Below are 16728 nucleotides of genomic sequence, written 5' to 3'. Positions count from 1 at the left end.
AAATTCTTTTTTATTTCTAATTTTAAGATTTTATTTTAGTTTCATTTAAAAGAAAAACAAGCTACACAAAGAAGAAGAAATAAATATCACGACAGTGAGCAACACCAAAATAATCAAAGAACTTATTTAAGAAGGTCTATAGGGTTTTTCTATAGGGTCATCAGCGAGGCTCCACAGGCAACGTCTTTCATCCTCTGTGTTTCTAGCCAGGAACAGATTTAGCCACAGTCTATAAATGGTAAAATGATAATGGAAAAATGGGGCACTGAACTTCAAAGAGAGTGAGTCCTCCTTCCTGTGGAAATCAAGTTAAGCTATTGAATTACTGTTTTTGTTGTTATTGTTGTTTAATTTAAATTTAATTATCTAATCGCGTTTACTCTCGAGCAACTGTTAAAATCAATTGACTATAGGGAAATCGTTCATATTCTCTTTACATTGACCTTTTCTAACGCAGGTTACTGTTTGCCATTGTCTTTTCCATAATTATGAACTGATTATTTTGGTAAGACCAGAATCCACGCCAACTCAGGTTAACCTGCTGTATGGCAAAGTATTAAACATTCACTTTAGGCTTAATTATCAAAACTGGTATTATGTGACTTTCTGTCTTGACAAATAAATAATGAATATATACATTTACATGGAAGATTTGGTTTATTCTTACATATATGAAAATATATTGTTCTTATTACATTAAGAACAATGACTATTAAAGACAAAATATCATTTTGTCTGAGTAAATGTGCCTCCTTGTATACACAGAACACAAAATAAAAACACTGTTGTTTATTTGACATAAGGCAAGCTTTTCGTTTCTTTAGTTTTTTGGTTTCATGTTCGTTTGGAGTTTTCTGATTATTGGCTCCCTCTTTGTTTTTGTTTTTTAAAGTAAAGAATAGTATGAGGAAGACTACGGAAAACAAAATCAAAAGCCTCCATGTCCTGTTTGTTTGTTTTTGCTGGGTAACTTATTTACCCTTAGTTTCCACATGCACTAAAATGAACGGGTCATATTTAGGGTAGAGTGTTCATACTAAGGCAAATTTGCAAAAGTAAATGTAATAATGATACAGCACTCTCGTGAGAGGGCGAGGATAGACCTATTGTATATGCATGAGTTGACAAAATAGCTTGTAGGGTTATTACACTCATAGCCAAATAAGGATTTAAGGATGTGGTTTAACCAAACACAATCGACTGCTCGGGTCACACCCCTCTGTGTCGATAAAACCTGCACAGTCACTTAGAGGCAATCACTACAAGCGATATCACTGTCGATGTAATGTTTTTGTCCAAATATTAAGAGTTTCTTAAGTTTTATTCACAAATATATAGTAAAATACATTTGTGAGACTCGGTTTACAGCTTGTTTAAATACACGTGGGATGCAATTTTATTTTTTTTAATTTTTAATTTTACTATAAATGAATATTTTGCTTTGAATTGAGGATTTATGAGTTACTAAAGTGGCAGACAGCAGCTGTAAGTGAAGACCATAGCAAAACCTGGCTAACATGTACATTACAAGTGATGTTAATGCAATAGCACAAATGTCTCACATGGTAGCAAAAAAATGTGTAAACGGAGCAGAACATGATCAGATAAGAGATCATAAATCACAGTCAAAACATGATCATAACTAACAAATTTCATTGTTCAGGCTGTAAAGTCACGTTTGCCTTTATGACAGGCCGTGTTAAACATATGATATACTCATGTAGGTTGCCTGTAGCACCGACCTCTGGACTAGCTGTGAGTTTTGCTTGTAGGTAGATAAAAAAATCCCCTTTCACACTCTCACTTAAATAATCTTCATGTTTATGTAATTTACAAAATGCTTAACACATTCTCCACGTGTATGGTTACATACTTATATAATAATTATTTTGTCTCGTTTCTTATATTAATTACTTGTTTCTTTTTTTGAGTGTCTGGAAAGCAAAAAGGTGTGGCAAAGGCTGGAGGATTGTGAAGTACTGCAGCTAGATTATAAAGATTAGATTATTAAGCCAAAGCATGTGCTGCCACTGTATGGGGTTTAGAGAGGTCAGGAGAGGGTGGAGAGCTCCCACTGCCCCCCCAAGAGCACAAGGCAACATTAAAAACAACCATTCAGACTTTCTGTTTGAATTGCTGTTGTCTTCAGGCAGACGTTTTAGGACATCAAAGATAAGGACAAACATATTATAGATAAGTTTCCAAAAACCACTAAACCACTTCAGTTACACTAAACTCTGCTGGAGAATGACTCATGCGATCAATGGTCATGGAGACTTTCACTGTATATTGTTTTCTGTGTATGTGCAGAGATTCAAAATGATGTGTCAAAGACATTACAAACATCATGGGACCTATAAAGACTGAATGCCAGGACAGGAATGCCGCTTTGCTACTCCAGCCAGTTTACCAACGACGCTGTGAGAACCACGCACTACTAAATCCCACTGATAATCATTCAATTTAAGGTTTGTACCGTCAAACAATGCAATTCAATGTTATTTATGAAGCATTTCTTTTTTAAAAACAACAGACTTTGACAAAGTGGTGTACAAAGCACCAAAACAACACAATAAAACAATAAAAACATTAATAAGTACAAGATAAGAAAACACCACTCTCATTCTCATTAAAAGCCAAAGAGTAAAAATGAGCTTTAAGACGTAGTTTAAAAACAGGCAACGAGGGGACCGATTCTAAATCGGGCAGGGAGATTGTTCCAGAGTTTGGGGCTATAGCTGAAAAAGGTCAATCGCAGCTGAGTTTTTTGGGACTAGCAGGCCTCAGTGACCTCGAGGGGACATATGGAGTCAACAGCTCAGATATATGAGCAAACTCACAGCTAGTTTGGAAATAAGACATTGTGCTACAGGCAACATAGATGAGCATGTCATATGCCTAACGTGCCTCAAGGGCTTGTCATAAAGGCCAGTGTAACTTTAATAATAATAATGGATTGCATTTATATAGCGCTTTTCGGACCCCTCAAAGCACTTTACAATACCACTATTCATTCACTCTCACATTCATACACTGGTGAAGGCAAGCTACAGTTGTAGCCACAGCTGCCCTGGGGCAGACTGACAGAGGCGAGGCTGCCATATTGCGGGGCTCGAACCGGCAACCTTCCGATTACAAGACAAACACCCAACTCTTGAGCCACGACCGCCCAACTTTACAGACTTAACAGTGAAATATTCAAGTTATGAAATCAGTTCTCTTGATCAGCTTTTGACTGTGAGTTATGATCTCTTATCTTATCAAGTTATGCTCTGTTCAAACACATTCTACTTTTGCTTCCAAGTGAGCTCTTTATGCTATTGTATTAATGCCACTTTTAATGCACATGTTAGCCAAGTTTTGCTGTAATATTTGCAGATGGTGCCCACCAGTTTCTGACTCATAAATTCAAACTTTATGAGTTGTGTTGAAAGGTCATTGGATTTTTCAGCCCAGTTACAAAGCACAGAAAGCTGTAAATGCACATATAAATTTGCAAACACAACACATTCTGATTTGTTGATTTATGCAAAGTGTGCCCAAGAGTAGCAATAAAAAATGGTTTTCAATAAATGACCACAGCTCAGACTAGCTTATCCTTAATCCTTATTCTCTTTAATTAAAACAAAGAAAAAAATGGAAACACATGAGCAGTCAGGGAATCCATAAATAACGATTTCCAGCAAAGCTCAGGCTCTGAACATCATTCCCGAGTTAACTTGTTCCTTTTTTTTGTCCTTTTTACAAAAACAGTGTGTCACCATCGCATCTAAACTCATTCAACCCTCATTGTTCCAGCACGTTCCTAACCCCAACCTGTTTTCTTTGCTGCAATAGTGTTTATGGTGATCACACAACATACAGAGCAAAGCTGCAGAATGCTGCACGTGGCACACAAGCAGAGAATCTGCAGTCTCGCTCCGTGGTGCGTTTCAACACCAGTCACGAGAGCCTACTCCTGGTAGGTGACGCCAACACTTATTCCAGCTCCAGCTTCTTCTTTTTTTCAAGTATCTGAGAATCACAGTAGCTATAATCACCATAAACAAGACTGTCAGACCATACATTGTTTCCATGGCACTGGGCCAAAAAATTAGTTGTGCTGCAAGTGAATTTTAACAGGAATCTTGAAATTTATATCTTATATTTGATTTTAAATAGCACTCCATTTGCTGTAGAAAAAAGGCTAACAAAATTATTCTGGCTGAATTGGCCCCAGAGTTTGATTTGTCAAAAAAAAAAGAAGGAAAAAATAAAGAAGATAAATTAATAATTTACTACATCAATTTATCTATTTCATAACCATTGCCTGGCTTTACTGATGCCAAATATAACATGAAAGCTAAGGACCATTTTCAGGAGCTTGGACAAGTTGGAAACCTCCGGACATGTAAAGTACAAGGTTGTTATGATCTAATTCTTTATATACTGACAGGTGCAGATGAAACTGAACTGGCTCTGGACTCTCGTGTTTTCCGTGTCGGTATGGTGACGACACAGCATGAAATTCCGACTGTGGCTTCTGGCAGCTCATCATCCTCAGTCCATTCATTGAGGTCAGGGTTGTAAACCTGAATGCATTTCTTGTACTTCTTCTCGCCCTCGTTCCAGCCGCCGAGGAGATAGATCTTGCTATTCAAAATGGAAATCCCTGCTGTGCTCACCCCCGTGTGAAGAGGTGCGCAGTAGCTCCACTGCCCACTATGAGGGTTGTAAGATTCGACAGCAAGGACGTCCACCCTCTCCCCACGCCCTCCTAGCTGGCTTCCGCCGATCACATAGGCGCGGTCTCCCACAGTGGCGGCACAGTGCCAGCCTCGAGGCGTGCTCAGACTGCTCTTATCCTGCCAGGTGTCAGTGGAGGGATCGTAAGAGCACACAGACCTGGAGTAGGCGTTATTAATGTAACCTCCAGATACGAGTATTTTTCCGTCGATCACGGAGCTGGCGTGGCAGCAGCGGGGGACCTCCATGGGTGCTTTCATCTGCCACTGGTTGGAGGAAGGCACGTAGCACTCCACGGAGGCCTGCACACCATCAGCATTCCGCCCTCCGATGGCAAACAAGAGGCCATTGAATGTGTTGAGGCTGAAGTGGGTGCGCCTCTGGATCATGTTGTTCAAGTGAATCCAAGCATTGAACCGGGAGTCATACCTAAGGAATGCAAAAGGGATTATTTTATGCTACACATACACTAACTAAAATGACAGATGGTGGGCTTATGTGTCTTAGTTCTTACCTGCAGAAGTTGCTCACGGCATGTTTTGCCTGGTTTCTTGCATCATTCTGGTCCTCACCCCCCGCAACATACAAGAATCCGTCCAGGACTGCAACACACTGATTGAAGCTCTTTGCTGGCATCTCCGTCAGCTTATTCCACACATTATCTGAATCTCTGTAGAGAACGTCTTTGCTGAGAGATTTCTCTGTCAAGGCAGGGCGTCCGCCAACTGTGAGAATCACCTTGAGACCACCACGTACTTTTGTTCTGCGTGACTGGAGGATGTTCTGTTGGTACGGAAGCAGATGGTAATTCATAGCATCGACGAGGAGGCGGTGGCACTCGGGGTCCTGCATCATTCTTGGCACACCTTGGACATGATTCACCAGGTCTTGGGGAGTGATAGTGCCAAACCTGATGAGAGTTAGCAGATCTGCCGCATACTTTAACCTCTTCTCATCAAAGTCCAGCCATTTCATGGCAATCTGGAAGGCTGTAACTTCAGAAGGTAGCTGCAGGGAATCATCTGACAGAAATTCGCTGATCTGCTCATAGGTTAGCTTCAGGAACTGCTCCATCTCAGAAAACTCAATGAAGTTCTCTCTCATGAACTTCTGAGTCGCTTCCTTGGTTTCTTTGAGGTCGTAGGCATCAGCGATATTGGCTACGTACATGCAATTCTCCACACTGAGCTCCTGCATAAGGAAGTCACTGCACATCTTCACTAAGGTGCCAATCTGCAGCAGCATGGCTGCAGCAATAGTGCTGCCAATGCTGTAGAGCGACAGAGTGAGCTTTCCCGAGTATGCGTACGTAATTGCAGTAGCGAGGCCAACCGGTGAGAGGTCGTTCAGGTCTATCTTCTGGAGGGTCGAGTCCTTCTTCAAGATGTTTCTAATGTACTCACTGCAAGAGGCCATGACAACCTTGTGCACATCAAATGACTTTGATTTGGTGGCGACTGTTAGATCACAGAGGAAGCTTTCGTTTCTCATGGTGCTCAGACCTTCAAGGAGGTTCGGGGCATAAACAGAATCAGTGACTTCAGTCGAAATGCAGCTAAAGCCATTTCCGCCTTCAAGCAGAGTGTTCAGCCCGTTAATCTTGTTGATGGGGCTGTTCTCAACCATCAGGGCCATATCATTTATGTCTCCCTTGCTCTTTTTGGTTGCCTTGCTCTTTTTGGGTGCCATGGTTTTAGCAGCAGAACACAGCCCGGACCTTCTGAAAAATGAGCACATAAATGTTAGCTTTTTTAGTCTATTTCAACTTGAATGGATAAAAAAGTGTTTTATGAGTGAACTAGATAAAACCATCAGCTGCAGATAAAGTGTGACAAATGCAACTTGTGACAGAAATGAATTGTTCTGGGTTATCTTATTGATGAAAGCAACTCATTTTAAGCAGTGGGGACAGGGGCAGCAAAAGACACAGCTACCCAAGTTAATAGGTAAAATAACTGGGTAAAAAAGAGCACCCGAGAGAGCAACTGAAGAAAGTGTTCAGCTCTTTGTGGAAGACCATAAGGGCAAATAGTTATAGACATTCAAAGACTTTAAGGAAGATTCAGATAACCCTCAGAGAAATACCTGCACAAAAGGGACAGGACGGAGGCTAAAATGAACTGAGGCAAAGCAGAAAAACTGATTGTTAAAGATTTGCTTGGAACTCATTGGTGCTCCGTCCCCAGGGCTAAAGAAGAAAAGGGAAAATCTAGCTTACTGTCACAGTGTGGGGTACGAGAGCCAGCATCTGTGAGGACATGAGGGTTCAGGAGGTGCACATGGCACCCTTTATCCTGAAAATCACATAGTCAGGCTTTTAAGGGCAACATATGTTGCCATCCAGCCAACTTGTCTTTTGGTAAGAACCTTGCTTATTTTAACAAGACCATAATGAACTGCACTGAGCTCACCATACCCTGTGTGAACACTGAAAATGAGCTTATATTTTTCAATGAACAATAAAGTTTTTACAGTTTTAAAATGTGATGTGTTGTCCTCATAGTATCATCAATGAGCGAATAATTGCTATCTGTTTTGTATTTATATTTTATATTATGTTATTATATTTCAAATTTATATTAATCATTTTCTTGTCAAATATGTAAGATGTCTCCACCTTCAGTGTTGGTTTTGTTTTGGAACTGTTCAGATTTCTTTTGGCAGATTTGAAAACGTGTGCTACCAGGTGAGCCAGGAGTGTTTAAGTGCATCAGCATGCTCCCTCTTTGCATCTGTCACAATTTATCAGCAGCATGTCCAGGAATAGCAACACTGGCCGGCTCACCCATGACGTTCCTTTTATAGACTTTGAGACATGAACAGCAGGCCTAATGTCCTCTGACTGTTTGCTTGTTCTTTTCTTTTTTGACACTTTTCTTTCATAAATTGTTTCAAGTTTGTCTTAAAGTCTACAATGACGACCGTATACAAGACAAAACACTATCAGAAATGTCATTGCTGGCATTATTTACCACAGGCCTAGCAGACACAGATGGTTCTTTTCCCCATGAATATGTTTGAAAAATGAAATTACAAGTTCTACTCATCAGACATTTTTGATATTTTGAAGCACAATATTTGGAGTGAGAAAGCAGATTTTCTGTTCTGTAAAAGCTTACAAATGCTGATGTACGAGCTTCCTCTGACTGCCTCCTGCTTTGTTATAATGCCAAACAATCAAGCTTTAGAAACTTACCTAAAAAATGAAGTTGAGGCCGGTGAAGAGGGAGCTTGCACCTCCAGTTACTGGAGCAGGAGAGAGACCAGCCGTCACCCCCGTGGAAAGGGATATGCAGTAAACTCCTCCTCCAGGGGAGTGGGTTCCAATCAAGTATTGTGCAATACCAGTGGCAGAAGACCCTCAACGTGAAAGTGTCCCACAATAGCCTGTAATCATCTGATGACAGCATACTGCCGGGTGGCTGTGTATCCTCAGTGGGATGCCATGTGTCACGTGATTAGTGCAAACAACTTTGAACACTTTTACAATAAAACTATTAAAAGTAAATATTCATTTGCAGACATGATGTCACTGCCAAATAAAGGTTTAATTATAGAGAGGCACGTGCAACATTTAAGCAACGTTAAAAATGTAATTGCAAAATTCACAGTGACCATACTGTCATTTGTTTTACACCTTTTTTTATTGTAATATATATATATATATATATATATATATATATATATATTTATTATTTACATTAAAATGATGTTTCAATGTAAAATGTAAAATGATGCAATATTTACAGCAATTAGTGTCCCAGTGCAGCACATTTAATGATCTGCATGATAAAAGGCTGCAGCTAGAGACAGAGACAGCAGAAGTCTGAGGAGATGTTGAATAAAGGTGAATTCTGCAGCTTGAGAAAGCATAAAGGTGACATATTTTATTATTATTATCATCATCATCATCATCATCATCATCATCATTATTATTATTATTATTATTATTATTATTAATGATAAAAATAATAATAATAAATACTCGTTAAAACATCAGCATATAATTGTGGGGACTTTCTCTATTGTCATGTCTTAACTTTACAGTATAAAGTGACTTGAGGGGATTGTTGTGATTTGGAATTATGTGAATAAAACTGACTTGAATTGAATTGTTCTGAATCAAATAAATTATTTTTTTCAAAACTAACCTGCTTGTAGATACAAAACTTTCACTTTTTTTTAATCACACCAGCATGGCTTATTGCTGTTTGCTGATTTGAAGGGTGCGATATCCATTTTATTGGCCTTACACGTGTGTTCAAAAGGCCAACAGCCTCCAGATGGACGCCTGCAAATAACCAAAACTGAGTTAAGTCAATTTTAATTTAATTCAGTCAGTACCAAATCTCCACGATAGCCCGTGGGCACGTCTGATTGTAAGACCCACACAGTAAAAGGTCCCATAGCAATAATATTCTCAAGAAGCACTATATGTTACCGGTTCATATACACGTATTTATTATAAGTTGTTGTAATTATAGGACCCCCCTCCCAGTAAATGCTTTAAGAAGCAGCTCTTTAAACAATAGGCTTAAGATGATCCAGCATTAGTGGCATCATTTTAAAAGCCACACCTCACATAACATTATATCATTTGTCACTGGTTCCGCCCATTACTATAATAGTGTCATCAACGAGCGCGCGCTGCCCGCTGTGTGTAGACGGCTTCACGTGAGTCACCGTGATGGCCAGCAGCTCTGATGTGGTGAAGAAAATCATGAAGCTCAAACGTCAGCTCTCAGACAAAGCAGATCCTGCTACGGTAGTTATCGTTTGATTTAAACGGTTTAAAACGTTTTTATAATCCCAAAAAACCGGAAAGTTTTGAAGAATTATTTCACCGCTGTTTCATAACCGGCTGAACAAATTCCACCTGCTTTAGTCATGGCTTTGTCTAATCATTGGCTCACAACACCTGCTGCCACATCAGTCGCTATTTAAAAAATGACTTTGTTCCCTTAATGAAAATTATGAAGCTCAATTAGATTTTTGTTTTTGTATCTATATATTTTGTATTAGTATATGTGTGAACAGAAGCTGAGCTGGCAGTGTTTCTCTGCCGCTTTCACACATCACTGAAAATCCTTTGATTTGGAGTGTGTGTGTGTGTGTGCGCGGTGGGGTGGAGGGTCAGGCTATTTAAACTTGGCTGGCTGCTGCTAAAAATGGCAGCTCCTGCAGTTGTTCAGCTTATGGCTGCTGTCCATCATCAGTGCACTGCAGGCAACTTTAACCGCCTGTGCCGTATAAGCCTACACATATCGTTTTTGTATCCCGTGGATCAATTTTCAGTTGAGGAATTTACACGCAAAATCTGTAAATGACCAATTTAGCTTTAAAGACATAAGCTGCTGCTGCTGCTACTACTACTACTACCACCTCCTCCTATCATCAGGCAGCCACGGCTATATCCATTTATAGTTCAGGGTAAAAGGAGCAGTCTAAGTGGGTGTGTAAGGTCCCCATACATAGGTTCTGCTCTAAAATGCACAGTCAGCTACTGTGGAAATCCAAAACCAGGACTGCCATATTTGGCAAGTCAGTTTATCTTCGACAGAGATCCCATTCTAGGTACTTTTTAACCAAAAACAATCAATCGAATCACCTTTATGTTGACAAAAATGCGTGAACATTATGAAATGCACCATAGCATGGCTGCAGGCAGTGGGGATAATATGCTTGTCACTCTTTCCAGGTTCTAAAAATCTTGCAGAAACTCAAGGATCTGGATATCACTTTAGATGTTCTTGCCGTGAGTCTCTTTTTCACAGACTGGGTTTTTTTTTGTTGATGTACATTGTGGTTGTTTTTCATTTTTATTCACCTGATAATGGTCTGATCATCAATTAGGAGACTGGAATTGGCAAAACTGTTAACTCCTTACGCAGACATGAACAGGCTGGAGAATTAGCAAAGTCTCTAGTAAAAGGTTGGAAAAAGCTTCTCTCCAAAGAATCCACAAGGTAAAGTGCATTTAACAATAAAATATTGCTTCTTAATTTTATGTGTTCAGCGGCTTAATCTTGAATTTTCATTCCCCGCAGCCGTGGAGAAGATGGGACTTTCTCTGAGAGCCTTTCTGTGAAAGACAAACTAGATGATCAAAGCAGTCCAAATAATGGAAATTTGGAAATGGAAGATGTGAACAATAATCCTCTAACATCTCATCACAGTAAGAATAGTGATTCTTCAGATGACGGCAACTTTAAAACAGGGAAAAGGAAAATGGATTCACAGAAAGGACAATGTGAGGGACGGAAAAGAAAAACAGACTGTGAGAAAAGTCAAGAAAACCAGTACGACGTGTTAACACAGAAGGACAAAATAGATAAGAAGAAGAAGAAGAAAAAGGATCGGAGCGACCGAAAACCTGGAGACTGCGATAGTCTGCTCGGAAACAAAAACTTGAAGGAAAGCCAACAAAAATCCAGATCTGATTCCAGAGAGAAATGTAAAAGTGCCTCTGAGAGTGGGAGATTTGGGTCAGACAGGGAGAAGAACACAAAATCAAAGCTTTCGAAAGAGTCGAGGGGAGGCAAGGAGGATGACAGAATGTCAGGAATGTTGAGAAGCTCCGACGCCCAAAAGAGAAAAACAAAGCATACAACTTCGCTGAAGTCTGAAAGGGAACATTCAAAACACAAGAAGGCGAAAACGAATGAGACTAAAAGTGATCCAGAGGAGCCCTCTATGTCTTTTGAGTCCTACTTGAACTATGATGTGACTGTTTACAAGAGAAAGGAGCGATCTGGAATGAGAAAGCCATCCAAAAAACCCAAGATGATTCCCAGTGAGCAACAAATAAAAGATCCTGTAATTAAAAATATGGAGTTGGCCCCAAAACAGGTATATTTGTCAAGAATCTTTGCTTACAGAGAAAAGGCCAACTTGCTGATGCTGATTAACAATCCCTCATTATTTATAGAAGTTTCTGGAGCCTGTAATGCACCTGATGAACATTCCTTTGCCTGCTGCTTTACCTGAATGTGAAAAGCCCTCCAGCTTTGACTACTATGAAAGGAAAGGTACACGTTCAGTAAATGAAGGTGTATTTTCAACTTTATCATCTGGCTCTTGACACCTCTGCTTTCGTTTTAAAGTGGAGAAGGAGCCTGTGGAGCCTGATTTCTGTGACGTCTCTGAGGAGTCTGCAGTCTTCACCGGCCAGCGTCTTAACAGGAAGATGCAGGTGTACTCTGGTGCCAAGACCATTTTTCTCCCAGCCATGCTGAGCTTGTACCAGCAGTGTATCCGCACCCTCCAGAACAACATTAACTGTGAGTGAAGCCCAGGAAGACATTTTTTTCCTAGGCTCTGTTGGTTTATGTGTGATTTAATAATTAGGTGCAGGCATCTCTTCTTAGTGCTTTATGAAACTGGCGGGGTCCCGTTTGAAATCCTCGAGCCTGTGTTGGAGAAGTGTACCCCAGAGCAGCTGCTACGCATCGAAGAATGTAACCCAGTAAGAAAGTGACACGCCAACATGTTTAGTGCAGAACAAAACCTTGCGGCCACTTTAATAGGTCTACCTGACCAGCAGTGGGTTTACTCCCCCCAGTTTGTACCTGTAAATCTGGGTTGAAAGCCTTGTTTATCTGCTTTTCTTTAACCACCTAATCATTACTGTTTGTGATATGGATTAAGAAATCAGTATTAAGAGCTTCATGCCCCTTTCCCAGAAAAGCAAATATTTACCCAATAGGAGTCAGGAGATCTACCAAATAACCTGAATATTTGTGGATATAATTTTTATGATAATGATCTAATGATAAGTACACAAATATAAATCTGGATTTAAAATGTTAGCATTTTTAAGGCAGGGCTGTGGGGAACTTTGGTTTTCATTATACTTCCTGGTTGGTTATTAATTTATTAAATACTTTTCAGTCTATCTGATATCAAAAGGTGAGAAGTGCACAATTAAAGTTCCCATTTTTACATCTTATGTTTGTTTAGAGAAATGGGCCCTACAATAATGTGAAAATACCCATGAGCTGAGATTGTGAAATTGGGCAATCTGTTTATATTTTATATGAAAGGACAGTTACACAAATTCTTCCAAATTAGTTTTCTTTTAATCCTCTAGTCAAAGTTTTTTTTTTTTCTTTTTCAGTCGTCCTCCTTGGCTATCAGTACAACATATGATCTTTTTCATATAGGCAAGATTCAACATGTTTTTGATACTGCCTTTGTGTCTTCTCTGGGCCTTGGCTAATAAGGTGTACACCTTCAGTCAACAGAGAAGTCTAAACTTGCGTGCCAATGGAAAGTGCATCTTTGTGAGAGGGCTCCCACACTTGGCATCGATGATTGAGCCACATTCAAACTTTTAGACTGCGCACGTCATGCAGAACAATATTTATTTGAATAACCTAATCTTCTGACCCCATTATGTTTTATTTATTTTGTTTTGTTTGGTTATAAAGTATGTAGAGGGTGTTGTCTCCTCCAAGGAGGTTATATTTTTCATAGCGTGTTTGTGTAATACTGTAAACACAATATCTTGAAATATTCTAAGTGATTTCTAATTAAACTTTGTAGGGGTGTAGATTTGGGGTCATGTTAACAATCCATTAAAATTTGGTTTGGCCACAAGGTCTTCAAGGCCTGGACAAAAAAAAAGGACTTGGAGACGGTGATTGTGACAAATGTAGTGTGTTTTGTCAATTTCACATCTGCCGTTCTTTCAAATTGACCCCAAAATGCTTCTTATCTTTAAAGTATTGTTGAGAGAGAATGAGCTGCCTAATTAAAAAATAATTAGAAATACACTGAAATATACTGTGTATACTGTGGTATATTATAGTTTAATAAGGTCAAGGTATTTATGTGAAGTTATTTACAAAATTAATGTCCATCTATTAAGCGTGTAATGTAATATTTGTGTAAACATCTGTCATGGTGCTCTTACTGCACTACAAATTTCTTAATGTTTTTTTTTCTTTTAAAGAAAGAACTTTTTTTTTTTCCCCCATTCATTAATTTTGCAGATCTATGTCGGCGTGACAGACCATTTATGGGGCAAACATTGTCAGAGAGACTTCAAAGACTCCAAACTTCAAGAGTATGAATCATGGAAAGAGATGTACATCAGGCTATCTGAAGAGAGAGAAAGGAAACTGAAAAGACTGACAAAAACTATTGTCTCAGCACAATCTCAGAGACCTAAAGGTGACTGCTGTACACTGAATGCAACCCGTGTCATTTCTACTGGTGATAATTCAGAAATAAAACAGCCATATGGTTGATGCAAGACATTTTATTGATTGATATTCATCCAGAAGTTCTGGATGAATAAAAAATCTGAAATTTCTAAAAAGTAGAAGAAAAGTAGTCTCTAGTGATGTTTGTTTTGTATACTGGCTTTCATTAGACCTTTTTTTTTTTTTTTTTTTGGCATCTCTTAGGTCGGCAGGTGAAGATGGCATTTATTCACACGGTTGCCAAGCCACCGAGAGATGTGCGAATTCAGCAGGAAATTCATGGAACTGCTGTTCAGCAGTCTCATCAGCCCAGGAGCAGGTGGGTTTCAGCCTCCTACATACAGATGATACATTTTCTGACCAGGTTTTCAATCACATTAGAGCATATTTTTCTAATGTTTATATATTCATGACATTTATATTATTGGTCTCAATATTAAGTACATGAACAAAAAGCCCATAAAAGAGCTTTTCTGAGGGATTTATATGCATCTGTTTATCTTTGGCAAAGTGTGGACACCTGGCTCGCTCTGTTCCTTTTCCACATAATAGCCCTTAACCACAACGTGATCACTAAACAACAGCAGCTTAGCGGGGTCATAACCCATCAGAGATTCATGTGATAACGGTGGGCAAAATGCTTTTTGGGTGAGCTTAGCTAAACACAGGAATTAATTCAATTCAATTCAATTCAATTTTATTTATATAGCGCCAAATCACAACAAATGTCGCCTCAAGGCGCTTGTTAGAGCAATGTGCTGGATAAACTGGTTTTATTCTAGTTGTAGAGAGCCTTGGGTGCTTTGTTGTGAATTGTTGCAACATGAGATGTGCTCACCAGCAGTGTGTAACACCGATCTTTGGAGGTAGATGGACACTAATTTTGTAGTTTCACCTGCATTGTTTTTTTGTTTTTTTTTTACCCTTTTAAATAGTTCAGTTTATTTCCTCTGTTCAGTGTCAAGGTTCAGGACAATCGATCGAAGCAGAGTTATGAGCCCAGCAGGCCCAGCAGCACCAGTTCAGGGGGAAGCGGAACACAGGACGCGCGCAAAAAAACAAGTGAGCTGGTAGTTTATGGCTTTCCAAGCCTCCCAGATTGATTGCTTCAGTTGTTTCTTTGATGCATATTTTTCACTGATCATCAGGCTGGAGGTTAAATGAATACATGTGCCATGTGCATAGTAATCCTGACATCATTTTACCTGATGATTTATACTTTTCTTTGTTCTCACAGGAGTGGCTCCAATGATGGCGAAGTCCTTGAAGGCATTTAAGAAACAGCTCGGACGTAGATAAGTGTTTATACAATGCTACGGTGTGGATGTGCACAACATGAACTCGATCAATGATTGGGCAGTAATAAGCCTGTGTTCACTTTAGATTATTCTGTGTTGCTTGTCTATATGTACTGTGATCAGGCAGTGCCATGTTTCTTTTCTGCAAGTTGTCTTCACTATTAAATGGGCCATGAAGTCAGCAAATTTACTTGGCTTTGATTTTGTCTCTGTTCTTTAAGGGGAACAAGGTCATCCATTTAATGGCATTTGGTGCCCTCTAGAGGGTATATTGTTAAATATTTTTCTCTTTTGAAATTGGAGAGTTCATAGTCATATTATATGGGCATTTTGACATTACTGATATCATATCTCTCAGCTCTTGCAGGACTATAAATTCAAAACTGAATCCAAATGTAGCAAACGTGTCAACTTTATGTGCGGTACTGTGCAAAGTCTTGAGATATCCCTGATTTATTAATATTTTGCTCCAAAGAGCTAAAGCTGGACTCTGTTCTAATTTTTTTTTCTTTTAAAGTGGTCTTGAGCAATAGTTGATGGAAGCCATTTCAACAGACAAAAATAATGGCTGCTTTCTTTGCTCATTTTGAATCCAGTAACCACTTTCAGAGGAATGTTTTGTTTAAATCACTTAACGCTGACCTGTGACTCATCCAGTTACAAAAAAGGCAGAAAACTCTTAGGATGAACCAATGTTGTGCCTGCACATAACGGACAACTTGACAAACAAGCAGTTTTAATTTGGGTCTTTAGGCACTTTTCTTTGGTCAAATCTGCAAAAAATCCAAAGATGAGTGTGATGGGGAAATTGGTATTTTTGCATAAGCAAAGGTTTCCAAAATGTTCTTTGCTGAAAATGTGGTATATCACTGCATGGCATCATCTGTTTACTGAAGCCTCACTAGGCATGTCTGTGCAAAGGGTGTCTGTCAAGAAGTCATTAAGAAAGGGAGATGGGGAGAAAAGTCAAGAATTGGACTGCAACAGGTCTTATGGTGAGTGCAAATGTGAAACTTTTGGATTAAATGGTCAGTATATACGGAGGTCAGAGAGGTACAACAGTTACTACAGTCATCTGTAAAACAAGGTGGAGGATCTATCTTGGTTTAGGGTTGCATTTCAGCCAGTGGTGCTGGGGATCTTGTCAAGGATGAAATTTTCATCACAGCAAAGTGCAGATTGTGATCCACCATGACCAATGATCCCAAACATACTGCCAATACGGTGAAAGCATACCTGGATACAAAAACACACAATGGAGCACTGAGTCAGGGATTTCCGTCCCCAGAACCTGGACATTATAGAAGCAGTGTGGGATCATCATGGCAGAGAACGGAACAAATGGAAACTCTAAGGGTTAATGAAGCAGTCCTTCCACAAGAGGACCAGATAAATAAGACAAATGGAGCTGATGCTGACCCTTAGAAGGATATAATCAAGGGATTATTTGTCGTGCTCCGCACATTCCTCAAGTCTGACCTCGGCAAAGTAGCAGAGGG

At 39.5% G+C, this 16728-nt stretch overlaps 2 protein-coding genes across 5 annotated transcripts; one reads left to right on the top strand and one right to left on the bottom strand.

The window, feature by feature from the left end:
• Positions 1-3599: 3599 nt before the first annotated feature.
• On the bottom strand, positions 3600-8049 carry klhl31 (kelch-like family member 31). Of its 2 annotated transcripts, none has more exons than XM_085183364.1 (3): positions 7922-8049; positions 5240-6445; positions 3600-5154 (listed from the first exon to the last, which is right to left on the bottom strand). In XM_085183364.1, exons 2-3 carry the CDS (start codon positions 6412-6414, stop codon positions 4422-4424), a joined length of 1908 nt encoding a protein of 635 aa, XP_085039490.1. In that variant the 5' UTR covers positions 6415-6445; positions 7922-8049; the 3' UTR covers positions 3600-4421. The 2 variants fall into 2 exon arrangements, with proteins under 2 accessions (XP_085039490.1, XP_085039491.1); XM_085183365.1 differs by having other exon boundaries at positions 5240-6442; positions 7922-8010.
• A 1311-nt stretch (positions 8050-9360) lies between these two features.
• On the top strand, positions 9361-15419 carry eloal (elongin A, like). 3 transcript variants are annotated; one of them, XM_085182841.1, is made up of 11 exons: positions 9361-9490; positions 10424-10480; positions 10579-10691; positions 10773-11574; positions 11657-11753; positions 11829-12005; positions 12093-12190; positions 13719-13899; positions 14136-14250; positions 14890-14993; positions 15169-15419. In XM_085182841.1, exons 1-11 carry the CDS (start codon positions 9413-9415, stop codon positions 15228-15230), a joined length of 1884 nt encoding a protein of 627 aa, XP_085038967.1. In that variant the 5' UTR covers positions 9361-9412; the 3' UTR covers positions 15231-15419. The 3 variants fall into 3 exon arrangements, with proteins under 3 accessions (XP_085038967.1, XP_085038966.1, XP_085038968.1); XM_085182840.1 differs by having other exon boundaries at positions 11654-11753; XM_085182842.1 differs by lacking the exon at positions 14890-14993 and having other exon boundaries at positions 11654-11753.
• Positions 15420-16728: the final 1309 nt, after the last annotated feature.

Source organism: Neolamprologus multifasciatus, chromosome 13, assembly GCF_963576455.1.
Source record: "Neolamprologus multifasciatus chromosome 13, fNeoMul1.2, whole genome shotgun sequence".
In the NCBI taxonomy this organism is placed as follows: domain Eukaryota; kingdom Metazoa; phylum Chordata; class Actinopteri; order Cichliformes; family Cichlidae; genus Neolamprologus; species Neolamprologus multifasciatus.
Note: the sequence above shows the minus strand (reverse complement) of the source record. Positions and strands in the feature narration are given on the sequence as shown.

Excerpts from the sequence above, each read along its gene's own strand:
- eloal (XM_085182840.1), top strand. The coding sequence starts at position 9,413 with ATGGCCAGCAGCTCTGATGTGGTGAAGAAAATCATGAAGCTCAAACGT. Across the intron at positions 11,575-11,653 it reads TGGAGTTGGCCCCAAAACAG|AAGTTTCTGGAGCCTGTAAT; the intron begins GTATATTTGTCA and ends CATTATTTATAG. Across the intron at positions 14,994-15,168 it reads GGACGCGCGCAAAAAAACAA|GAGTGGCTCCAATGATGGCG; the intron begins GTGAGCTGGTAG and ends TTGTTCTCACAG.
- klhl31 (XM_085183364.1), bottom strand. The coding sequence starts at position 6,414 with ATGGCACCCAAAAAGAGCAAGGCAACCAAAAAGAGCAAGGGAGACATA. Across the intron at positions 5,155-5,239 it reads GCCGTGAGCAACTTCTGCAG|GTATGACTCCCGGTTCAATG; the intron begins GTAAGAACTAAG and ends TGCATTCCTTAG.